This window comes from Solea solea, chromosome 15 (genome assembly GCF_958295425.1).
Source record: "Solea solea chromosome 15, fSolSol10.1, whole genome shotgun sequence".
NCBI lineage: Eukaryota > Metazoa > Chordata > Actinopteri > Pleuronectiformes > Soleidae > Solea > Solea solea.
The window spans coordinates 18,776,202-18,802,151 of NC_081148.1; the positions used below are offsets into that span (position 1 = coordinate 18,776,202).

The following is a 25,950-nucleotide window of genomic DNA, read 5'->3' on the forward strand; positions in this document are numbered from 1 at the left end:
TTCAAATGTCGGCATAAAGCGTCTCGCACTGAGAACTGACCTCTCGGGGAGCAGTCGGGTGGCACTGGAATTATAAATTTGAACCAATAAACCTGTCATGTCATTATTGCCCAACAGCAGATATCTGTAAAGCATGTAGCAGTGACTTGTTGATATCTACTTTTTAGCAGTCATAAAAAGAGTCCAGTCATCTCTCATTGCAGCCATAATGAATGTCATCTAAAACAGTGCTTTTATTTAATTTGCTCACAGTGTAATAACATTGGCAGTGCAATGGACTTTGTTTCATTTGCTTAATGACATGACTAAAAAAAATTAAGTAGTTAATAGCACAGTTGTCCGTTCTCCTCGGGGAGAATTACTTTCAATCACTTTCAACACTGCAATTGGCCGAATAATCATGGGGCATCAAGACCACACTGTGTGCTTTAACCATTTTCAATCAGATTTTTGATTGTGACTTCAAAGGTTTTGGATTGAATTGAAACGAGTTCACTCACTGCTGATTAAGCCAAACGGCGCTCCATGACTCTCTCTTTGTCTCTCAGTATAGTGATGCTCAGGTCTCTATTGTTTTTCCTGTCGAGATAGACGAGGCAACAGCGACAGTGTGCGATTAAGCGAGATGGCGGCAAACAGGTTGATGCATGACTTACACGGCTTGAAGGCATAAGCAAACCTGCAACACCAGGTATAACCCGTTTAACTTTACACTATGCAAAGTCATCTAATTATTTGAGTTATAAGTAATATGTCAATATGACAAAGGCAAAGTGTTTTTACCAGGTTTATTTATTATACTGTAGCATTGAAGAAAGACTGTCTATTGAGTAGCATCATTTTCACTGTGGCGTCTATTTCCCCTCTTCTCCAGGTGAGTACAGGTTATAGCAGCTAAGTGACTGCTGACAAACTGAAATCTTAAACCTACAGTGTTAGTTTCCAATTGAATTATAAGAATATAATAATAATGAATAATACTAATTTCTTTATATATCTATATCTATCTATTAGCAGTAGCTTCTTACTTGATTATACTGGACCTCTTTTCTTTCCTTACATACGTACTATCTATGGAAGTCGTACACTATCTTTGTCTCATTGACCGTTCATTCGCTTTTGCTTCACATGTCACATGGCTCTCGTCCTTGGGCTGCACTCACGATGACTCAACTGGTTTTGTTGTTTTCAAACATGTAATGATTAACCCTCGTCATAATCAGTATTATCTGTTCGGCTCATCACGGCGCCCATCACTTTGAAAAGCACTCACTCACTCACACACACGTGAGTGAAATTAGTCTGCACTCGGTTTTGTCGTCTCATTTAAATGGTTTGTGTACAGCGTGTAGCTACATGTGTATTTCTGCTTCCTTTTCTGCTCCCCCTGAACACAACAGGAAACGGAGAAGGACCAAACACGTTGACGCCCTCCCTCCCTCGCTCCCTCCCTCCATGAAAGTTCCCACCAAACAGTTACTTTCCTCCAAACCTTTTACATTTTAACGTCCTCAGCTCAGCAACCTGAAATTACTCAGATGTGACTTGAGCCTGGAAATGATCTAGAGTAAGAGAAGGCACGGAGAGAAGTGGAAACATGTGGGGTAAAATGACCTATCCCCCACCCCCTTCTCTAAACACATTCCTTATTTTGGTGGGCTGTCCCCCTAACAGAAGACAAAACATTTCCAGAGGACGACAGTAGGCTTTTCCCTGTCTTATCCCATGCCTCCCATGTGCATGAAAAGTTGAACTTTAGACTTATTTGGGCAGGGAGGAGTGTCTATGTCCTTATGAAATGCTGGATGTTTTTAAAAAGGCTTTGCTCATTTACATTAAGACTCCAAGCCAGATGAGCCACAAGGACGCTAGAGGGAGAGACCTCAAACTTCTGCCTAAAAACACACACTTAGACTTAAGCAAATAACTCACCTGCTCCTCACATCAGTCACATTTTTATGGACAAATAACGCTTTCCTTCTGAAGAAGGAGGCCACAACGTTTTCTCTGAGCTTGAAAGACTTGTGGTTTGAATTGGCTTTGGGTTCACATCCTACAATTGTCCCTGGAGTGTGGGGGAACAAGACGAGTGGTTCAGTCAACCCTCGGCAACAGAGCAGAGAGCAGAAGGCGTCTGCTTTTCTTCACCAGTGAGGACCATGTGTGCTGCTGCTCTGGATGCATACTGCGGCTCCGCTTTCTGGGTAAGAATCATTGACCTCACTTAATACTTAATACACTGTAAACTTGTAGATACACTCATTGAATTCAATTCAGTGAAATATAACTCGGGAGATACATATTTTGTAATAATAAAATAAATAAAAAAAAAAAAATAATTGATGATACAATTCAACATTTAATGTCTCTAACGTGTACAAACTGTGTTTTCTTGTAATGTCTGAGAGGTGACAGTCTAAGACTAACTCTGCTTTGTACAAGCCAGAAATGAGTGATCATAACTTCCCCAGGATTTATTGTCTAAATGGGAACCAATTTAAACCAATTTCAACATTAAAAGTATCCCGGTATTTGGCCTGATAACAAACTCACGCGTGTAATACTCGTTTGCATGAACGTACAAAGACTCTCTGTAGGATTTGGACATGTTTCTCATTTAGAAATAAATGAAAATCGTAGATTTAGTAATCGCTCAGTCTGACATGTCAAAATGCAATTTGCCACAGTGCTTTTGAATGGTCTTAGAAGTCATCACTGTGAGTTACTTTATTTCAGAACATTAGTGAAAGTCAATGCCTCCTTTTCATCTACAAAGCACCCAAACCCTCGCCTACTACTTCACTTCTCTTTGAAAACGAAGATCAATCTCCCATCAAGCACATTCACATGGTACTTGATAGCTCTTGAAATGCCCCTTTAATATTATCAACTGAGTAAATTAAGTTTTACTTGATTTTATTCCTGCTATTTTGTGATGTTATGTAAAGCACTTTGGGAGCGTCAGAGTGAAGTGAAGGGCTATTTAAATAAATGCTAAATGTTTGTTTGATTGATTTGCTGCTCTTCTTTTTTTGGACATTTATTAACCCCTAAAATAACTTAAACATTTAAATATAAAAAACCGTGACGCTCTGATAGATTGCATGCTGTGTTTTTAACCCTTGTACACAGTGGACACGTGACAAGAATGATGACTCTTGAGTTGCACATGACTCGACATGTCTAGTACCCGGAGAGCACATTAACGGAGTTATCGCCTTTTATCGTTTGATACACTATATCATCTTTGATGTGTTGAATTTTAAGAATTATTTTTGCTACTTGACAAAACTCCAACTTAAGTTGGATAAATTATTAAGGTTCGGACAGAAAAATGTAGAAATACTACACACTTCTTTGGATTCTTTTGCTGATTTTCTTCTCAAAACTTGTTGCACTTAATGTGCTGTTTTTTTTTACTTAATCAGCTAATGGGATTATAATGTTCATTAAGTGCAGCCTCCTTGTGATAAGATATATAAAATTAAAGCTTTTACATGACTACACGGAGTAAAACGCCTTCACACTATTAAATTGCTGTGTGGGAAACCTCAACACATACACTCATCTTTCCAGATTACATTATAATTTCCTTATAAATCTTGGGTGTAGACTCTGAAATGGACATACACTACAAAATTGTTTGTTCAAATAACACAGCACGCTCCAAAGTTCAGCTCATTTCATGTCCACATTTGTCTTGGTCCGTTAGGTCTCACCTCTCAATTAGTCAGAGCCTTAATGGATTTAATGGTTTTTGTTTAAAAGTATAATCAGAGACATTTGGTAATATAGCACAAGCTCTGGGGCTACATGGATGACCCGTGTGTGTTTTCTTGTGTGTGCACTTCAGAATGACTCGTACCTGCAGAGACCAGACCCAGATCTCCCAGTATGTATGGAGCAGACCGTTCTGGTCTGGATCCCTCTGGGGTTCCTGTGGCTTTGTGCCCCGTTGCATCTGGTGTCTTTTTGCCAACAAAAACCAGGGATCCGAAAATTCCGCTCCAAGCTCTACCTCTGCAAACAGGTAAAGCACGAAGCACGAGAAATCCAAGCAAATACAGTGTTTTAATCGTAATTTGAGATGGATATTATCATAATCTTTTTTTTTTAATGATTTGAACTACAGTCCAATGATGACTAAACAAAGGGTTAGAAATGATATAATATAATATGCAAATTTTTTTTAGTTTCAGTTATCACTCAAGTTTTGTGTTTTCTTATCAGTTAATGCATGTGTAAACTGAATATTGTCCAATAATTGTCTCTCAAAGTAGGAGACTATACTAACATACACTCTTATAGTCAATAAATCACTAAAGGGTGACCCTCATTTACAATAATATGGAGTAAAGCACACAGAGTAAAAGAGAAATAAAACAAGGTTTGAGTTATAATAAATAAATCAGTAAAAAATAATAGATTTTTGGATGTTTCATTTATATTTGCCTATCTGTCTAACATATCTGTCCTCCTTTCAGGTCGTGGTATCACTATTGTTGCTGACGGCCATTGTGGGCCTGGTGATCACGTTAGCGGTGGACTACAGTCCAAACAATGACTCGTCTGCCATTGAGAAATATCCAAGTGTTTACTATGTAAATCCCATCCTATATGCTGTCTCATGGGTAAGTATGACAATTTTCATGTGCTCTGATGATTAATATGGGGTAGTTTTTGTTTAGGTTTTTTGTTTGTTTTTTCCCAACCTCTTTTTTTTTTGTTCTGTTAGATCCTGGTTCTCTTGTGTCAAGAAGGAATGAGGCAAACAAAAGGAGTCGTCGACTCTGCCACTCTTTTCCTCTTCTGGTTGCTTCTTGTTCTGTGCGACGTCTTCCCTTTCCAGACCCTCCTGCGAGAGGCCCTCAGACAGGTATGCGGAAGAATGTTGGTTCCATTTGGGAGCCAGCAAAAAAACTGTAACCATTACTGAGATACAACACAATCGCCTGATTTAATGCACCATATTTATCAGTAAAGTAAAGTATTATTTTGTTAGTGTGTTCACATGTTAGAGCATCACACACATTGAATGAGTATTTCCACCATTTAATAAATACCAGGAACCTTAAACACATTTCTTCCTTCCGGCAGGGAGAGATCAGTGATGTCCCTCGCTTCTGCCTTTTCTACATTTCCTTTGGGCTGGAGCTGATTGCTCTTATTCTCTCAGCCGTGGCCGATGTCCCTCCAGAAGAGAGGGACGCTTATAAAAAGGTACATGTGGGCACCCGGGCAATGTCATTTTCTGATTCTGTGAAACGCACAATACACAACACCTACGTTACTACTTCAGCCGCGCTGTGAAACATTATCCATCTGTGTGCTCACTAACTGTTTCTGTCCACAGAATCCAGAAGCTGGTGCAGCATTTTTGAGCAGAATCACATTCACCTGGTTTAACAGGTACACGAAAAAAAAGGTTGTGTCAGTAAGAAACCTTGCAAACCGTGCTCCATGATCTCATTTAACTCTTTTCCTCCTCAGTATGATGTTTAAAGGCTACAAGCGGCCCCTGGTTCAGGAGGACATGTGGGAGCTGAACCAGGAAGACACCACTGCTTACATCCACGAGCGCTTCCAATCTATCATGGACAAGGAGTTAGGCGCAGCGCGGATCCGCTTACAAACTCATTTGAAGGAGAGAGGCTACAAGAACAAAGAGAAATCCGAGGAAGACACTTTTGAAAATGGCCACTGCACTGGTCTGAAGGAAGGCGTCAGTCAGGATGTGCTGATGATGGTGAGTGCACAGTAAAGGGCACTAAACGCGGTGCACTCCTCTTTTAATTGTGTCATGGATTCTCTGTCACATGTCACAGATTTATTCTTGTCCAAACAATGCTTTTCTTCAGACAGAGAAGGGCAGGAAAGGAAAAAAAAAGAAGAAAGAAAAAGAGGAAATCAACTATCCCAATTCATGGCTCGTTACCACCATCTTCAAGAGCTTTAAAAGGGTTTTAATCGAATCTGCGCTCTTCAAACTTCTGCAGGACCTGTTCATTTTTGTCAATCCTCAACTGCTGAAGTGAGTCAAGTTTTTTTTTTAAATTAAGTGACTGATGGGAATATTGTTACCAACCATTTACTGGGCTTAACAAATGTATTATAAAAATGAGAACACTTTTTTGGCAAAAAACAAACTGAATTCACCTTTTTATACCCAAATTTGAGCCGGCTCAAATTAATCAAACACTAATTAATTCAACCACTAAAACATCTTTTCTCTTCAGGGTTGCAAGTAAATAACTACAACTGATTTTTTGACGATTTCAAGGATTTCATTGATAAACCCTGACCCAGTGCTGAGTCACGCTACATCACTGACAATAAACTCACACTGACTGTTTGCTGCTGATTGCCTCTGTACACTTTGCAATCATTAACTCAAGAGATTAGCGTTCGCTATATGCTCACGGTATACACAAAAACATACAGTGTAGTATAATGTTGAACTACAGAGTCAGAGCACAGAAGGCCACAGGAAGTTTCCTCACCTCAATCACTGAACATCAGTATTTAATCAATGCTCATTCATGTGAGGTGGAATGTATTTACCCAACTAAAACATGTAAAGGAACCTATGTGCACGCGTTCGTGACAAGTCGTTCAAAGCTGTAGAAATAACAGTGTGTTGTGCTGGTGAATAATCCAACCCTTGGATTTAACTATACACTCAACCGTCAACTTCACTCAACTCTAAACATCAGCTCTCGACACTGACGGGGTGGGGGAGGTGGGTTGAGGTGGGGGATGGTGTTTGTTTAGCCTTTTCATGTCAAGGTATGACACTGTTTGGTAGCTTAAAGTATTTACCACTCATTACCAAGCTTTGGAAATATGTGTGGTATTATTACTATTAGGGTGGGTATTGTTTTAGATAAACAAGGGTATTACCATGATAGAAATCCCCCATTCCATCCCCATGGTGTTACTGTACTGCAAAGTCTTCCAGAAACAGCGAATACAATAAGAATACTTCCTGACTGAGAGTGAAATCACCGCTGCGAGATGACGGGAATGTCATATGTGCATGTGTTGTTGAGCTGTCCCGTTGACTGTTTTCTTTTGTCAGACTGATGGTCTCCTTCACTCAAGACAAATCCAGTTACGTCTGGGAGGGTTATCTCTACGCAGTGCTGCTGCTGCTTGTGGCTATCCTGCAGTCTCTGTTCCTGCAGCAGTACTTCCAACGCTGCTTCGTGCTGGGGATGCAGGTCCGCACTGCCATCATGGCAGCTGTGTACAAAAAGGTAAACACCGGAGCGACGCCAGATCTTATTTTTCCCCTAAAGAAAATAAACTTGACCATGACTTTCCCTTTGGAACTGTCCCAAAGACCTGTTGTCAGCTTTATGAGTGACAAATCACTTTTATTAGCATGATACGACGCTTACTTAAATGCCACTGATAAGGATACATTGTCTAATCGCCTCCCTGAGCTGTACAAAGTCTCACTCTGTCAACATTTGCTGCTTAAGTACTGTAACAACTAAACACTGCTGTGATAGGGCTGCAGTGATTAATTGATTATTAATCATGTATTGATCAATCAGTTTGAGTTGTTTTTATACAATTAAATGTGAATTGGTTTTTTTGCTCCATATGAGAAAGAAATCCTTAATATATATATAATATAATATAGTAATAGTAATAATAATTACAGCTGTCACCACACTGTTTTTCTCTTGCTTCTTTTCCTGATGCATCTCTCTCTCCACCGCTCCTTCCTTGTCCCTTTTCCAAGGCTTTGGTGATGTCTAATGACAGTCGCAAAGAGTCAACGGTCGGAGAAACGGTGAACCTGATGTCCGCAGACGCCCAGCGCTTCAACGAAGTGACAAACTTCATCCACCTGATTTGGTCCTGCCCTCTACAGATCGTCCTGTCCATAGTTTTCTTGTGGGTGGAGTTAGGGCCGAGTGCGTTTGCAGGATTCGGAGTCATGATTTTACTGGTGCCAATCAATGCACTGCTCGCCTCCAGGGCCAGAACAATCCAGGTCAGCAGAGCTACACACACACATGTACAGGATCAGTATGCTTTACAGTGTACTGCACATGGCAAAACGATGATTTAGCACTGAGTGAAATAATCTGTATAGCATCATCTCGGCACAAGTGAATTTTATGTCAAAGAAATATCAGACGGCTTTGAGAACTTGATTTAAAGCCTCTCCTCCTGTCTGGTCTCTTTCCAGATCGATAACATGAAGTTTAAAGACGGGAGACTGAAAATCATGAATGAAATACTCAATGGGATCAAGGTGAGTTGCCTCATTAAATCCATTCCTAGTTATTTTCCCCTATAACGATGACCATGTGTGCCTCATTCTGGGTAAAAATATTTCAGCCAGATCAGTGGAGGTGGGGAAGTGAGACTTTTCCTCAGATGAAAAGCTTTCCTGTTTAAGGAAAAATGTTAGTTTTGCAAAACAGACTTGTACACTGTGTCCACCACCTGCGGTCTATGGCAATTGTTTACAGTGCTATTTTTCCCCCCACCCTTCCTTTTCCGTGCCTTCTACAACGCCTTATTCTCCCTCGTCCCCCTCTTCCACCAGATTCTGAAGCTGTATGCATGGGAGCCATCCTTCCAAAGCCAGGTTGAAGGCATTAGAGGAAAAGAACTTCATGTCTTGAAGAAGTTTGCCCATCTGACATGTATCTCCACCCTCTTATTCATCTGTGCTCCATCCCTGGTGAGTCCTGTGAAAAGAAAAGAAACAGCAGCTTAAGGATTTAAGGTTTTTGTTGATCTTTTTTTTTTTTTCTTCTCACACAATCCTGCCAACAGGTTTCTCTGGTCACATTTGGAGTGTTTGTAGGGATGAGCTCTGACAATATACTGACCCCTGAGAAAGCCTTCACCTCCATCACAATTTTCAACCTCCTCCGATTTCCCCTGACCATGCTGCCCCAGCTCATCGCTGGCATTGTGCAGGTGAGAGAGACGCACGGTACACGCGGTACAATCATTTCCCTTTCGACAGCTGTTTTTCTTAGGACGTTGCATTCCATTCCATTCTAAAGAAATATTCCTAACCGTAATCGAACCACAATTCCAGTCTTAGCCCTAAACTTAAACAGTTCCTCAGAAATTGGATTCTGCTTCATTAAGAACAGGTATTGGTCTCCTCACCGGTCCTGACAAGGTTATTGTTGCCAGAAAAGTTCCCTCAGAGGTAACGAATACAAGTACACCCACAGAGAGCTCCCCCGAATGACAGAGACACAGACTAGAGAGTGAAAGAGTTTATTATCAGAGGTAAAAATATGAAGCTTTATAATGCCACTATGATCGGACAAATGAGAATATTTCAGCCACCACAGTGTGGACGGCCGTGCATACATATCAAACCCATTTGCTGTCACACACTAACCATGTCTTTTGTCCCTTCAGACAACAGTGTCTGTGAAACGCCTGGAGAAGTTCCTTGGAGGGGAAGACCTTGAGACTGGCAACGTGCAGCATGACCCCAGCTTTAGTATGTTCACCGTCAGCATTCATTTGTGTTTCTAAGCTTAGCAGCAAAGCTTGAGCGTGCCATTCATTCACCCGTCCGTCTTCTCTGTGCGTCTGCTTCCATTTTGTTAGACGCTGCGGTTAAAGTGCGTGATGGTTCCTTTGCATGGGAAAAAGATGCCAAGCCTCTGCTTGAAAAGTACGTCTCTTTCAGTGAACAACGTCACATGCTTGAATATTATATTGCATAGCTGCAGTGTAACACTGTATTTGTGTTTTACTGTTTTTCCAGTGTTTCCTTGGATATAAAGCCAGGCCGGCTGGTAGCGGTCGTGGGAGCTGTGGGCTCAGGAAAGTCCTCTCTGGTTTCAGCTCTCCTCGGCGAGATGCACATCGTCAAAGGCCTGGTCAACATTCAGGTGATGCCCTTTGGTTGTTGTAGCTTCTGTCCAAATAACGTCAGGTTATTACAAATGAGTTGTAGGACAGCGCGGAGGAAGTGTCCCATAGGGAGATACCGCACTCATGTTTCTGGGGTTAATTTCAGGGGTTAATTTCTTAACCTAACCTATTTCAAGCTCATTTGATGCGAGTGCTTTCAGTTAAGAAGTTCTTTTATACATGATTTTAGAAGAGAAAGTCTAAAAACCATTCCAAATACCAAGCCAAACTCCATCCTTCCATTCTTCTAGCAATGCAAGACCATTTATATTGTTACCAACCAACCTTTGTCAGAAATGTGTAGCCTACTTCTGCTCTGTTTTAGTTACATCCACAAAAGATGCTGCTAGAAAAGCTCACAGTAGAAATGTCTAATTGTGCTTGTTCCGTACAAACCCTTAACTTGTTTACTTCCTCAGCAAAGCAAGTGTTAAGGACTGGTGAATTCCTTCATTCTTTTCTGTGAGGCATTTTTATTCACTCTCATGAGTTTGGATTGAATGAACGTGAGCCTCTTTTCATCCAAGACAGGAGGCTGGTCCACAGTGTTGGTCGAAGGACCGTCTGAGCCTGACTCTTAATGTCTCTTTCTCCAGGGGTCCCTTGCATATGTGCCACAGCAAGCCTGGATCCAAAATGCCACGCTGAGGGACAATATCCTGTTTGGCTCTCCTAGTGACGAAGGGCAGTTACAGAGGGTGATAGAGGCTTGTGCCCTGAAACCCGACCTGGAGCTGCTCCCCGGTGGAGACCTCACTGAGATTGGAGAGAAGGTGAGCATTGCAGATTTATCAATATATGTAAAATCATTGTGATAATAATGGTCAAGTCAGCTTGAATTTTAGAGGATTTACTATAATAGGAACTAATATTTTCTTTCCTACCTTCCCCTCAGGGAGTCAACGTCTCAGGGGGTCAAAAGCAACGTATTAGTTTGGCTCGAGCAACTTACAGCCAGTGTGATATTTATCTGTTGGATGACCCATTGTCTGCAGTGGACTCCCATGTTGCAAAGCATCTTTTTGATAAAGTTATTGGACCCAATGGATTACTTAAAGATAAGGTTTGTACATTTTCAATGTTGTAGAATCAATTGTTGAAAGCTGAATACAGTGTTATGGTTCCACTGATATCAGACAATTCAGCAAATAAATACTGTTTCTAATTCAAAATATGTGTTAGATTTAAAAAAAATGTAAAAGTTGATTGGGTGAGGCATTCTGCTGTGGAGTGTGTTCAATTTGTAAAGTGAAATATGTCTTTATCTGCACAGACTCGTCTCCTGGTGACACACGGCGTGGGTTTCCTGCCTTATGTCGATGAAATCGTGGTCTTGAAAGACGGAGTGATTTCTGAGGTTGGATCCTACAACAGCCTTCGTGCCAGCAAAGGCGCCTTTGCCGAGTTTCTAGACACATATGCCGGAGAGCAGACCAAAGAGAGCAATGCAGAGTCAGGTAATTAAACTGCATGATGTACAGAGTGGCATCCAGTGTGGTCTTCTGCTCCTGTAGCCCATCTGTTTCATGGTTCGATGTGTTGTGTGCTCAGAGTTGGTCTTCTGCATACCTCGTTTGTAACCACTATTTATTTGACTTACAAATACAAGGCAATTTTGCCCAGAGAACTTCTAACCACTGGATATTTTTCATTCATCATTCATCATTCACTGTAAAACATAAAAATGGTTCTCTGTTTGCTCTACATCTGTAATTCAAGCAGTTGAACTGGTGTACCTAATAAAGTGACTAGTGAGTAAAAGATTCTGCACCAAAACCTATAGCTGTGAATGTGTCACTATGTGATTATGAGTTTTTTATGGGCTGGCAGTATTTAGATTTGTTACATTTCTCTCAGATTCTTTTTAGATTTCTATATTCATACAGTTAGTTCAGTTATCACGGACAGTGCAATTGATAATTCCCACTGTCTCACACTCTCCTCTTCTCACAGGTGTCATACACAGAAGAAATGTATTATTTCTCGTCTACTTCATCTAAATGGCATAATTTTTTTACATTTGCATGCTTTTGTATTTAAGAGTGTATTCCTATTTTCTTGAGTTATGAGTTAAGGTCATGACTGCAAGACCTGTATATTTTAGTGTAGTTGTTTCTGGAGGACCTAATTCTGTTTTACTTTACTATAACCCAGTGAGCTATTCAATCCCATTTGCCAGTGTTGATATCTTATTATATACATGTGAAGAAAGAACTGACTGAGCTTTATTTGGGTGCTTCAAACGGGAATCATCACTGCGTGTGTCTAATTTTAACCGTCCTTATGAAGAAAATGCTTCTCCGATGTCTCTAAAAAGTGTCACTTTTTTCAGACAAGGGCCACGAGACTATGGATATACATGTCATCTCGGAAATAGAAGACATCGATCCCGACTCACCCATGGTGGACATTGTTTCTGCTACGATGAAGAGGGAAAACAGCATCCGCCGGAGCAAGCGCATGGGCAGGTTAGAGCACAGCTGCGACACAGAATTTTGTCAGTGAGAATACTAAATGACACAATATTTTGTCTCAATTATATATTTTATTGTATTTTATAGTGTCATTGGTTTTGTTGCCTCCGTTAAGAAGATTATGTTTTGATTTGTCCACCTGTTTGTGAGCTGGATCACTCAAAAAGTTACAGATTTGATTACATTTTCTGCAGATATAGGTTACGGCTCACAGTAGGAATGATTAGATTTGGTTGTGATTTTTTTTAAACTTGTGAAGTGGTGTAAATTTGCTCTCTCTGAGTGCAAATCTGAGTCTTTTCTTTTCTTGTCTTTTCTAGTATCCGACTAAGAACAAACAGTTCTATCAAAAAACCAGAGGAGGGTGATGCAAAGAAAGGCCAGAGGCTAATAGAGAAGGAAGCTATGGAAACAGGACAGGTAAAATAAGTTCTTAAATACATAATTTGGCATCACAAATTCTGCCAAGTTATAACCTGTTCACTGAACCCTTTTTGTGTCTTTAATATCTAGGTGAAGATGTCGGTGTATCTTGAGTACCTGCGAGCCATGGGCTGGTTATACAGTGTCTCGGCCTTGGCGTTTTTCATCCTCCAGCTCGCTTCCACCGTTGGTCAGAATGTGTGGCTGAGTGATTGGACTAATGATGCAGCAAAGTACGTCAACGAAACATACCCTGCCTCGGTCAGAGACACCAGAGTAGGAGTGTTTGGCGCCCTGGGAGTTGCTCAGGGTAACTGATAATTATCCTCACTACAGTCACATGTGTCCTTTGGTGTCTTGTGTGCTCACTTCAAATAAAATGTGTTGTTATTACTGTTTTTTCAAATTAATAGTTTTATTGATATGAGTAAGCATAAAATCTGTGAAAGTTGTATTTCCTTTAGTGTCAGTAAACCTCTTACAGTAGTTATGATCTAGTATTATTTGTATTGTTTACATTCACCCTAGACATTGATTGTGTGGGAAATAGGAATAGTTTCTGCTCTTCTCCATATGTAGTACCAAGATTTCCTCCCCCAGTCCAGAGACATGTAGATTTGGACTGGGCTAATAAAAACTCTTCCTCCATTTTCTTGTATCCTCTCTTGCCAAAATACTGCTATCATTTTATATTGTTCCACTGTGTGAAAATGTAATTATCGTCTCTTCTTCTCTGGCAGGTGTCTTTGTTTTCATCGGTGCAATCCTCATAGCCAACGGTTCGGTTGCTGCGTCTCGTATCCTGCACTCGAGTCTACTTAACAACATACTGCGAGCTCCCATGCTATTCTTTGACACTACGCCAATTGGACGAGTGGTTAATCGCTTTGCAAAGGTTGGTCTATTATTTCCTCTTTCTTGTTGTTTTCATGTTTTCCCACTTTCTTCTTCCCCTTTCTTGAGTGTTGATGCCGAGATGTTCTTGAAAAGAGAGCAGCTATGAGGGCAGCTATGTCTGCAGTAAGCTGTCGTAAACACAACACCTCAGAACGTTCTGTGGGACTGTTCGAGTAGTTTCACTTCTCAGGCAAAATAACTTCATTAGTTCAGCCTACTGCTTGTTACCATGGAGATCCCATGTCTGCTGAAGGACAATGACAAAACTGAGGATGCCTGCACAGACAGTGCATTTCTGAAGCCCATTCTCCCTGCTGTTATAGAAACAGACAGTCAGACTTTATTTGTGCAGCGCCTTTTAAAGAGCTTCCTGCAATTTAAAAACTGATTATTATAGACAACTAACAAGACGATAATAAAAAGGTGTAACAGTAAAAAACAATTTAACAATTTAAAAACAGGAAAAAACAAAGGGAATAAAGTGAAAACAATTTTATGGAGCTTGATTTAATAGTTCTTGTGTGTTCCTGCTAAGAGAAACAGACAGACTGTAATGATTATATAATCTTTTTGACAGAGGTAATAGCCATTCATTCAAGTATACAGGGAAATTATTCTTAACAGCTGTAAAACAATACACAACACGACAGAGACAACAAATGGGCACATCATTCCCAGACTATGCATATCAGAATGAAAAAAGATGAATATTGCATCTGCAAACACATCAAGCAATGTCTAACTTTCCAAATGTTCTTCCCAAAGGACATTTTCACAGTAGACGAAGTCATTCCCATGACTGCACGCTCCTGGCTCCAGTGTCTGCTGACTGTGGTGGGGACACTGTTTGTCATCTGTTTGGCCACTCCTTTTTTCGCCCTCATCATCCTCCCTTTGGCTGTTTTCTACTACTTTGTGCAGGTAAGCTGAACAATGAATTAGAATTAGATTAAAAACAAACAAACAATGAAAATAGAGGGGAAATGCTTGTTTCTGATCATTCCACTGATTTCTTCATTCTCTCTCTCTCTCTCTACACGTAGCGCTTCTATGTAGCCACTTCAAGGCAGCTGCGTCGGCTGGACTCTGTCTCCCGCTCTCCTATATACTCTCACTTTGGTGAGACTGTGTCCGGTCTGTCAGTGATACGAGCCTACGGCCACCAAGCAAGGTTTCTCTCACACAACGAAATGGTTATGGATGAAAACCTCAAGAGTGTTTACCCTTGGATTGTTTCAAACAGGTCAGATATTGAACACCATATAATCAGGCGTGATCATTTTCTTTTGTGTGTGAAGGTAAATGATAACATTTTGTCACATTTCTCTGTGTTTACAGATGGTTGGCTATCCGACTGGAGTTTCTCGGAAACCTAGTGGTGTTTTTTGCATCTTTACTCGCTGTTATTTCCAGAAATACGCTTGACAGTGGCCTGATTGGCCTGTCGATATCTTCTGCCCTGAATGTAAGTCACCGGTGCACTCTTACATTGCAGATAATAATATTCTTGTTCTTGTTCTAATGCTAACAATGGATACTTTCTTCTCTTTGGGGCTTTGCAGATAACACAGAACCTCAACTGGCTGGTGAGAATGAACTCAGAGCTGGAAACCAATATTGTAGCTGTGGAGAGAGTGAATGAATACACCAAGATAGATAACGAGGTATGTTAGATTGTGAGTTTTTCACAATTCACTCTTGGGCCATGATCATGTGCATCATACCTCTTCTTGACAACATCTGCACCTTTACACAAGTGTAAACTGTGTGTGTTTGTTTCTACAGGCTGAGTGGGTCAATGACAATCGACCTCCAGTGGATTGGCCTGAGGAAGGAGGACTACAGTTTGAAAACTACAAGGTCCGGTACAGACCTGGATTGGACCTGGTGCTGCATGGAATCAACTGTGACATCAAGAGCTCTGAGAGGGTGTGTGTGTGTGCGCGCTTGTTTTTGTTACCTCTCTTGACTTTTTCTGGCATAAACACTGTCAATGATTGATTGGCACTACCCCATCTTGATAAGTTAAGGGGCGGTCTCATGCTATCATTAAGTCTCTGTATGTTAGTTTAACTATAGGAACCTTTCAAATGGGTGGTCTACTGTACAGAAGGGTACAGATACTAAATGTACAAAGAAGCATATTAGCTTGTGCATGGTTGAACCGTTTACTTCACTTAGAATATAATGCTGTAATTACATTAAACCACACAATAACTTGTGTTTCTGTTTCCGAAAACCCAAACCATTATATATATAAAAAAAAAACATGTGCCAGCCACTGTTACATTATTTATTTTGTGTGTTCTGTCTCACTGCATCCAGATTGGAATAGTGGGTCGCACAGGAGCGGGGAAATCGAGCTTAACAAACTGCCTGTTCAGAATTATTGAAGCTGCTGAAGGTCGCATCCTCATTGATGGCATTGATATCGCAAAGATAGGCCTGCATGACCTGAGAAACAAGCTCACGATCATACCACAGGTAAACAAAGAAAGAAAGAAAAAAAATATACACACTCACCTCTAATAATAAAGTCGTGTGTTAAATTGTACATTGACCTATTCAATCCTCTGGACACAGGATCCAGTGTTGTTTTGCGGGACCTTGAGGATGAATCTGGATCCATTTGATAGATTCAGTGATGCAGACATCTGGAGAGCACTGGAGCTCTCGCATCTGAAGGACTTTGTATCAGGACTGGACGAAAAGTTAGAATATGAAGTCTCAGAAGGAGGCGAGAACCTCAGGTAAGACACAGAAAAGTAACATTCCAAAACACAAACCACATCATTTTACTAATCTCTGTGGTACTATTTTCCCATTGTGTGTTGCACTTTTGCACTGCTGCACTGGTTGTTGTTTGAAAAACATAAGCCTTAAAGTCTTGATCCAGATCTCTCCTATCCAGGCCCAGCCTTATTATCATCAGCACAGTCTTACATTTCAATCAAGCCCTGATTGGTGTTTTTCATATCTATCTAAATATAAATTAACATATTTATCACAGACCGTAGATTTCATATTTCCACCTAATGAACTACTATGTTTGTACTGTGTTTCCTCATTGCATCAAGGTGGTCTCACAGTCTCACATTCTTGGGATATGTCTATATATATATAGAGTTTGCTTTTTGAAATATATGCCAATTTATCCACTTTTGCCGTAAAATAATCTATACAAGAACCGCTTTGGCCTACATAATGTACCCAAGATATATATATATATGTATACATATATATATGTATGTATATATGTATACATATATATGTATGTATATATGTATACATATATATATGTATATTTAGAATAATTAAATGTGACAATGCAACTTTTCAAACCCCTACAACACTAGTTTAGAAGCATTCCAATTATTGTTTATATTTATCTCTCTCTCTCTCTCTCTCCTCAGCGTTGGGCAGAGACAGTTGGTGTGTCTGGCGCGAGCACTGTTGAGAAAGACTCGCATCTTAATCCTGGATGAGGCCACAGCGGCTGTCGACCTGGAGACGGACAACCTGATTCAGAATACCATCCGCAAACAGTTTTCACACTGCACTGTCCTCACCATCGCCCACCGCCTGCACAGCATCATGGACAGCTCTAGGTGAGTGTCCCATTAAGGTTCCAGTGTGTAAGAATTAGTGACATCTAGTGGTGAGATGTTTGATGTACCAAACAGAAGACTTCCCACTACCCACATCAAGGAACTATTATGGTCAGCCAATGTTAAATGTTACACACTGGACCATTGTAATGTTTTCATGAGGTGTCCTACCACTCCATTCATTTCTTTCTTTCTTTTTTTCCACTTGTGTTTTTGCCATACTTTGCCTTTCTACTGAGTATTGCACATATGTTTTTATTTTGCCTGGAATGCTTCAGAATAGCAAACAAAATATGCAAAACTTTTATAATGTATTTGCGGAGCAGTTACATCATTCACTCTTGTATTTTCTTGTTCGTTCACATCTGCTTAAACATTGAAAGAAACTGTTAATTCTTTACTTGAAAAAACAACTGTGGATTGACCAATTTCAACCCTTTAAAGAACTTTGGACCATATCACATGGGCCTCACCAGGAAGTGGGCTGTACACAGTTGATAAGGAACTTTTTAGACATAGAGCACAAACTTAAAGACTACTTGTATTCTTGTTTCTATTTTCTGTGCCTTTGTTCACTGTTTTATTTCTAAATTATGGGCTTGTAAAATTCAGTATCAGTTTTCAAGGGCCAGGTGTCCCAGCAGTGAGGCCACATCCTCTGTTTGCCAGACGCCCGATGGCCACAGCTATGAGGTCTAAGTCAGGCCCTGTATTTATGTGCAGCTGTAAAGAGAATAATGCATGTAAAGCATAGTGAGACTCCAAAATCTGGAGTCTTTTCTCAAGCAGGGTTAACTTTTATAGCGGTGAGAAGTTGTGTAAAAGTAGAATGAATGAATTTATCTGTTTTTTCCTTGAAATAACATTACATTTTCAAATAGCCCAAATACCTTCTCATCCATCCCCTCCACACTTGCCGACCATTAATAATTTACACTGTTCAGCCAGGTCACTCTTTGTGTTTGTGTTTCTTCCACAGGGTAATGGTGCTTGATGCCGGTAAAATAGTGGAATTCGATGCTCCGGGATACTTGTTGGAAAAACGAGGTATATTCTATGCCATGGCAAAGGATGCTGGGATAACAACAGATGCCATTGCAAAGGATGCTGGGATAGCAGCAGATGTCACCGCTCTCTGATATTATACTATGATGACGATGATGATGATGAAATTCCTTGAATTGCTTTTGTTGCTTAATTTCGTAAGCTCATCATTTTTTGTATTTGCAGACAAAAACTTCAATAAATTACATGGTAACAATGTTATGTGTGTAAAAAAAAATAAACATTATTTCTCATAATCTGATTAATTGCTTTTCATGGAAAGAACCACCTGAGTGTTTTAACTGATGTTTATTTTCTCACAACTCAACCACCCACGTTACCTAAGAAAGATAAGGATCATCACTATAAAACAAAAACCTGTTGATTTATCTCTAAAATCCAGTTGAATATACTGATGGATGGCAAGTGTAACAACAAATCAACAGCACTGAATTGACCTGTTTGGGATTTTTCAATATACTGGTGAGACAATCTGTGGATGTGGAGAGAGTTAGAGTGATAGAGATACCAGGGAAGGAGGGAGATGTTCAGGAGGTGTTATGTGGTTGTACATATCCTGCATTTTTATCTCCAGAGGTAAGTCGACACAATACATCATTCAAGGTTTTAAACATTAAAGCAATACATTTAAGCTGCTGTAAAAGAAGAATCAATCTTGATTTTGCAATGCACTGGGATGTGCTGTCAACCAAAACCTGGTCCAAATTAAACTTACTTGTGCTGTATCTGCATTAACATGTAATAAAACAGTTTCCTGACGCAGTCGGTATAGTGTCTTAATTTGTAGAGCTAACTCATAGGGTTTGTAAGTCATCTATTCAATCAAATATGAACACATTATTGGTCCACTTGGTACCGCTTTTCTTCATACTCAGATGTCATGAATACTAATAGTAAACAACAACAAACAAGAGAAACTGACAAAAAGGAATTTTGTCAGCTTTTTTCATTTTTAAACTTGTTTTGGGATGTTATTGGGTATTATGTCAGATCATTTGCAATTACAAATGTAAAGTTTTCTGTGTGAAATACGAAATCATAGTGTACATGCGTTTTCTTTGGTCGAGATGTGTGCTGTTAGCGTTATCTCCCTCCCGTCCATCACACGTGACGTGTATATTACAACCAATCACAGTCGTGTAAACTGGGCGGAGCATGAACTAGCGGAAGATTCAAAAAAGAAGATGGCGGCGGCTGAAAGTGATCCTCAAAACAAACACAAGCTAGGCAGGAGGTATCAACTATTTTCTTTACTTTGATAGAGAATTAAACGTCGCAAAACGACGAGATAAGTCGTTGGTTTATGGGACGATTACTCTCAGTAAAACATTTTTTTCCTGTAACTGCTCTCTATTGTACATTAGAGCTGTTGACGTTAGCAAACGCAGCTAACGTTAGCAACAATTCGTTACGCTGTGTTCCGTTGATTGAGTATTTTCTCTTCATACAGGCCTTCTACTGTTCTAATAACAACAACTTAAAAGTATCAGAGTCAAGCTTTGCTATCATATTTAGCCTAATACTTGTGTTTCTTTGTGACAGGGGGACAAAATGCAGTGTGTTCAACAGTCAGGAAAAGCCAGACACCAGCCAACCGGTGATTTTTAACCCGGACTTCTTTGTGGAGAGGCTGAAACATGAGCATCCGCAGATCTTTGCAGAGTTGATACTCAGCAACATTACTAGGATCATTGATCTTCCGGGGGACGAATTTGCACAGCTTACTGGAGAGTCCGAGCCCAGGGTGCCCTCCTCCACTGGCTTCTTGCGCTCCTTGAACTTCCTGAAGAGAAAAGGTTAGGCTGAAGTCAGGTATTCAGTCTCTGAAATGTTGTTTAAGACAAATCGCATGTGTTCAAGTTACCCCACTGTGTTGTTGTCTTAGAAATGTGATTTAGACACAAGTTGTTTTAATGCCAAGTATGTGTAAGCATGCACAGGTTTTTGCTTTGGTGTCAAACAACACAATGCAAAATTAAAGATGAATGTGCCCTTTTTGTTCTCAATTATTGTTATTGTGTGCAACATCTTTTTGAAACTTAAATATTAATAGTGTATTGTTACGAAAAGCAAACTAAAGCAGCAATGTTTAGATAAAAAAAAAGGGTGGTATTGAAAAATAACAAATAATAAGTAAATAATCAGACTTTCACAATAGATTGATCTCTACAGTGTGACACATTCATTTTATTTATTCATTCTTTTTGTACCACTTTATCCTCCACATGAGGGTCACAGGGGAGCTGGAATCAGTCTGAGTACGTCCTGAACAGGTTGCCAGTCCATTGCAGGGCCAACATACAGAGACGAACAGCCAATTCATAAAGGGGACAGTACACTTGAATGAACATTCCTGGATTGCGTTCATGTGTGATGAAGCTGGAGCGTTCTCTGACTGATGCGGTTATAATTTGCTGCATCTGAACAACGCAGCTTTTTGACTGAAAGCAGTTTGTCTCAGATTAACACAATTGTCTGTGTGAACAAACAAAAAAAATCTTAGTTACAAAAGTAATGATTGGAGAAATGGAATTAAGACATTTTTCACACATGGGGTACAGCCTGACATATTGTGTTAATTCATGCCTTTCAGACAAAGGAGTGGTTTTTGGTGCACCGTTAACGGAAGAGGGAATAGCACAGATCCATCAGCTCATTGAATACTTGAGTAAAAGTGAGTATCGCCTTCATATACCTGTGTAACCTCTGCTGTGTGGAGGACACACATTCATCAAATATGATATCATGACTAACCACATTTGAATGTGTGACCTCAGAAGTAACCTGATCCCCAACCAAGATGGTTCCAGATAAACATAATTATTAATTGCCCGATTTAATGCTTTTGACAAATGACTTCATCAGCCTCCATGTTTAACACTAAGTGTGTTACATATGTTAAGTTGTCAAGGCTGCGTCTTATCTCTGACTATGTTAATACTTTAACTTAGCTGGAGATCAGCAGTAGAAGGCAGTGAAGTCATGGTTTATTTCGAGAAAGTGATGATGTCATTCACTGAAAGTGGACACTGGGAGCAAATGCTTGAGTCAATAATTTATCTGAAAGCACTTTGTTCCTGCTGTCCTTCGCTTTTCATTTTTATTCACTCTGTCTGGCCCTTCACTTCTGTGTCTTTGCCCTCTTGTGTCTCCCTCACCCACTGTCTGCACACACTGCATCTCTCCTCCCCCCCTTGTGTGTTTCTCTCCCTTCATCACGTAGACCTTCATGCGGAGGGGTTGTTCCGTGTGCCAGGACACAGCCTCAGACAGGCAGCCCTGAAGGAGATGCTGAATGCTGGCACAGAGATAGATCTAGAGACAGGTGACTTCCACCCCAATGATGCGGCCACATTGCTTAAAGCCTACCTGGGAGAACTGCCAGAGCCTCTGCTCACTCACAAACATTATCACGCTCACCTCAAGATTGGAGGTATTTGACTCATACACAAGTTCTTCTTGTGGCTCAACATAAATTATATTCAGCTCAATTTTGAGTCAACACATGTACTTTTGGTGTTAATTCTGTCGTCTTCTGTACTCAGAGCTCACTCGCTTCGACGAAAAAGGCGATAAGACCAATTTGCCTGACAAGGAACGTCAGATAGAGGCATTTCAGCTGCTTTTAATGCTGCTCCCACCAGCCAACAGGAGCCTGCTGAAGCTGCTGTTGGACTTGTTGTACCACACCGCTCGCAATCAGCACCTCAACAAGATGTCTGCGATCAACCTAGCCACAATGTTTGCTCCACAAATCCTCTGGCCTAAAAATGTAAAGAACTTTGGTTAATTTAGTTTTATCTTCCAAGTATGTTACAGCCCACCCATTATCCATCACATTAGCAGTTAAGTAACAAGTTTCTTGAATTTGTTTGGTATTCTTTTTTTGGTTGCAGGTGACGGCAAGTGATCTCCAGGGAAACATTGAGAAACTGAACAGTGGCATAGCATTCCTCATCAGGCATTCGCAGAAACTATTCAAGGTAAAAGCTCTACAACACTGATGTCTTGTTTTCTATGTTGCGTGGTATGTTTTTCCTGTAGCATTTCTCCAACTGATGGGGATAAATGATGACACAGGTTGTTTTTTGTCATGAAAAAAAGAAAGCACAGCTACCACTTTGTAACTGGATATTGTTTGAAAAAAGTAAATGTCGAGGACAATACAACTCCCCTGTGGTGATGTTTCCTCTGGTGTCCTGATATGTAAATCATAATCACACTTTCAAGTGAAAGTGCATAAATCCACGTATGTCATAAGTGTCATACATAGATTTATATATAGATACAGAGTGTATATATGAGTCGTTAATCCATGATTTTCTAATTTAATTGGTTCAATTGGTCCATCTGTTTATAAATAATGTGGGGTTAACGTACGTGTTTACTTTCATTGAAGGCCCCAGTATATATCAAAGAATATGCCCGCTTATACTTCAAAGGATCAAACTCTCTTCAATCTAAGGTGAGTGTATTTTTTTTTCTTCCTGAAATCTATCTTATAATAAATAATAATGATACATTTGATCGATTTAGTGCTTTTACCTTATGCTCAGGGACACTTGACATTAATGAGAAGCAAATATACAAAATGAATCACAGCTTAAAAGCAGTTCTGAAGAGGGAAGGGAACAGTTATGGGGAAAAAAACCCTCCCAGGTCGAATCTTAATGACAATCATTTTTACATTGCATAACATTCATGTATAGATCTCATGTACATCTCACACAGTATTAGCCCCCACAATAGTTAGACTTTTAGGTAATCTGTATCTATAATCAGAACCTGTAAATGCTGTGACCTGCTTGTGGGCTCATAAGGGTTTTTCAAGGGAACCCTGTGGTAAAATGTCTGAAAACTATATTATGTATATAAACCAGATTTTATTACTATTGGCATCTTCACATATGTTAATGCAGTGTGTGACTCATTAAAGACATATTTACTATGGTCACATCACATGATAGATTAAAAGATTTGGCTTCAGTGACATTATTCAATGTAAATATCTAAAAACACATTATGGCTGACCTGTCTAGGACGACTCGACCCTCTTTTCACGGACCAAAGACGCCGCGTACACAGCTGCCCCGTTGTCTCCCATAACGCGGCCAATTGGACGTGAGGTCAACAGCACCTGCACTGCCGGGTCATCCGAGTCTCAGAGTTACACTGAATCTGCCCTCAGAGAGCTGTACCAGCAAGTCAACAGCATGCCCGAGTCTGCCAAAAAGAAGAAACTCATCAGACAAGTACAGTACTTCATTGTGCACGTTATGTCGAGAAATCATATCTTGATGTTCTCGCTCCAGCTTTGGCCCTGAACGTGTGTTTTATGCCTGTGTCCAGTTTGAAAAGCAGCCTTTGTCGACACCTCTGTCTGACTCACGGACTCCATTCAGCAGGAAACACTGGCGTTCGCGCTCTCTGGGTGGAATGATCAAGGTTTGTTGACAGCTGACCTTCACTTTTCAGCCCCTGTACTTTTTTGTTCCAGTAAACTAGATCTATCGTCTGTTTATTTTCTAAGTGTTGCTGGTCTACAGTGATGATCATATTGAAATATTTTATGATTATAGAAAGTGTTTGCGGGGTTGTAAAGATACACTAGGATGCGTACAAAGTATGTTTTGCTGACAACTGTTTTTAAAAGCGGCTCTACCGCCTACGATAGTTTTCCTCGCCAAGTAATGATGTTTTGTTTCAAACAGAGGAAGGTGTTAGGAAGCCAGGTATTGACAGAGAAGGAAAACAGCAAAATACACAGTCCTCTCCACGGCAGTTCAATCGATGGCCAGGGCACAGAAAAGATCAACTGAGAAGAAGTGGGTACTGCACTGTTACACCATAAAGTTCAGTACCAATCAAATATTATTACTGAAAGGAAACATGGCACATGGTGACACATTCTATTACTAGTGATCATGATTTACATACACTTTATGTAATCGCTTAAACAGTTATTCTCATTTATTTCAACCAAATCCAAACAAATGTTACACTTAAACGGTAGAGTAAGGTGATTTGCTCCTAAATCTGTCATCAGCCTGTGACGAGCCGTTTTCCTTATGACTCTGCTGAACGAGTTCTCTGGCACTTCAAGGCAACAGTCTGTGGTTCACCACAGGCCAGTCTGTGCTTACATTACTAATGATGCTTGATGTACTTTGCTGAAAGGATTAAATAATTCCTAATCTTTTTTTCCTTCCCCTTTTTCCCCTCATCTCCAGGATTAATCGTCTTTTAAAGAATGTGCCGAGGGAACTTCAATTAGGCACATTAAAGGATCCGCCGGGTGTTGACTTGAACTAAACAGTGTAATCCACTGCAAGGCTTTGTTTTGACACCATGTTTAGATCTACACTTGGCTGTTCTTCTTTTTATTTATATATATATATATATATATATATATATATATATATATATATATATAAATAAATAAATTCCTGCAAAAAGTGAGTATGAGCCCTAAAAGTAACAAGGAATCCACCAAAGTTTGACTTGACCCATGCAACATAAAAGGAGTCAAGTAAAATGTTTTAGGTCAATGTAATTTACTGTTTTTCTTAGATTCCCACTGATGTTCAGGGGGCAAATTTAGCTTGATCATAGACTGAGACGTGTTTCTATTTAATGTGCAAACTTAATGGTATTTATTTCTTTGTGCAGGCTTTTTTATTTAAATATGAAATTTGCTTTAAAGTTGTAGAAAATGTAGTTAGAGTTGCACCATCTTTTAAGACTTAAAATGTGGTAAATCCAAAAATGTGCCTTAAGATTTTATCATTTTTACTTAATAGCAACTTATAGAGAAACCTTTTATTCCTGTAAGTTACCAGAAGCCTTTTAGAGTTTTTAAGGAATCCATTCAAGTCAAGTTTCAGTTAAGTGTAGGACTGGAATGGATGATGGGAGATGCTGAGTGAAATGTCACTAAAGCTCAACACTGTGATACTTTTAACTACTGCTTCTCTTTTTATCTTTCTGCTTCTCTTAAATTCTAGACTTTCTCAGACAAGTTTGAGTTCTTATGCAACATTGTATACAGTTTTATATCCATGTGTTTCGTTATTCAGCTGTTGTAGCAAGATGGGTTTTTTTTGTATCATTTTTTTAATATTTACTGTCACTTTTTATCTTCTCTTCAGTGGTGGGTTGAATGCAAATGAAGATGAATCGTCTTATTGCAATTTTCTACCCTTTCTGGGAGAATGTGAGTCTCTCTTTCTTTTTTAAAAATCCTCCTTGGTGTCTTTTATTCTTTCACTAGCAGTTTCTAGTTCAGTGGTCAGTCTGCCAAGCTGTTACAAGTTAACTATAATGTGATTACTGCCCTCATGGTCAATGTAGCTGACCGGGGAACACATGTACAATGATGCTACTGTGAAGCTACGCAACACACTGTAATTAAAAGACATCAAGCTGTGATCAGTAGTTCTCAATTCTTTTTTTCTTTTCTTTAAAATATCACAATATACAGTATGCTTGAGTGGGACGCTGACAAAATCATGAACACACTGCAGCTGTATGATGTTACATTGATGGCCACAAGGTGATGCTGTTTAGTTAAAAAT

General features: G+C 39.8%; 2 protein-coding genes across 2 annotated transcripts; both read left to right on the forward strand.

Moving 5' to 3' along the window:
- Window positions 1-1,699: 1,699 nt before the first annotated feature.
- abcc2 (ATP-binding cassette, sub-family C (CFTR/MRP), member 2) lies at window positions 1,700-18,617 on the forward strand. The gene is made up of 32 exons (XM_058651585.1): window positions 1,700-2,204; window positions 3,854-4,030; window positions 4,485-4,631; window positions 4,736-4,876; window positions 5,098-5,220; window positions 5,354-5,409; window positions 5,491-5,746; window positions 5,859-6,031; window positions 7,079-7,256; window positions 7,751-8,005; window positions 8,204-8,269; window positions 8,567-8,704; window positions 8,800-8,946; window positions 9,406-9,490; window positions 9,601-9,667; window positions 9,761-9,887; window positions 10,506-10,682; window positions 10,805-10,972; window positions 11,183-11,366; window positions 12,242-12,377; window positions 12,704-12,803; window positions 12,897-13,116; window positions 13,547-13,701; window positions 14,469-14,624; window positions 14,747-14,946; window positions 15,042-15,168; window positions 15,266-15,367; window positions 15,489-15,632; window positions 16,029-16,187; window positions 16,287-16,453; window positions 17,117-17,311; window positions 18,291-18,617. Exons 1-32 carry the CDS (start codon window positions 2,160-2,162, stop codon window positions 18,448-18,450), a joined length of 4,731 nt encoding a protein of 1,576 aa, XP_058507568.1. The 5' UTR covers window positions 1,700-2,159; the 3' UTR covers window positions 18,451-18,617.
- Window positions 18,618-19,495: 878 nt separating this feature from the next.
- Window positions 19,496-25,804, forward strand: LOC131473516 (rho GTPase-activating protein 19-like). Its single transcript, XM_058650753.1, has 11 exons — window positions 19,496-19,610; window positions 19,919-20,172; window positions 20,970-21,050; window positions 21,600-21,809; window positions 21,922-22,148; window positions 22,273-22,359; window positions 22,776-22,841; window positions 23,416-23,628; window positions 23,726-23,821; window positions 24,088-24,201; window positions 24,607-25,804. Exons 1-10 carry the CDS (start codon window positions 19,561-19,563, stop codon window positions 24,193-24,195), a joined length of 1,392 nt encoding a protein of 463 aa, XP_058506736.1. The 5' UTR covers window positions 19,496-19,560; the 3' UTR covers window positions 24,196-24,201; window positions 24,607-25,804.
- The last annotated feature ends 146 nt before the right edge of the window (window positions 25,805-25,950 follow it).

Bases quoted from the DNA above. Each gene is read 5' to 3' on its own strand.
- LOC131473516 (XM_058650753.1), top strand. From the start codon at position 19,561: ATGGCGGCGGCTGAAAGTGATCCTCAAAACAAACACAAGCTAGGCAGG. The intron at 20,173-20,969 runs GTTAGGCTGAAG...CATGCCTTTCAG, and splicing joins GAACTTCCTGAAGAGAAAAG to ACAAAGGAGTGGTTTTTGGT. The intron at 22,842-23,415 runs GTGAGTGTATTT...TGACCTGTCTAG, and splicing joins CAAACTCTCTTCAATCTAAG to GACGACTCGACCCTCTTTTC.
- abcc2 (XM_058651585.1), top strand. From the start codon at position 2,160: ATGTGTGCTGCTGCTCTGGATGCATACTGCGGCTCCGCTTTCTGG. The intron at 13,117-13,546 runs GTAACTGATAAT...CTTCTCTGGCAG, and splicing joins CGCCCTGGGAGTTGCTCAGG to GTGTCTTTGTTTTCATCGGT. The intron at 16,188-16,286 runs GTAAACAAAGAA...CTCTGGACACAG, and splicing joins AGCTCACGATCATACCACAG to GATCCAGTGTTGTTTTGCGG.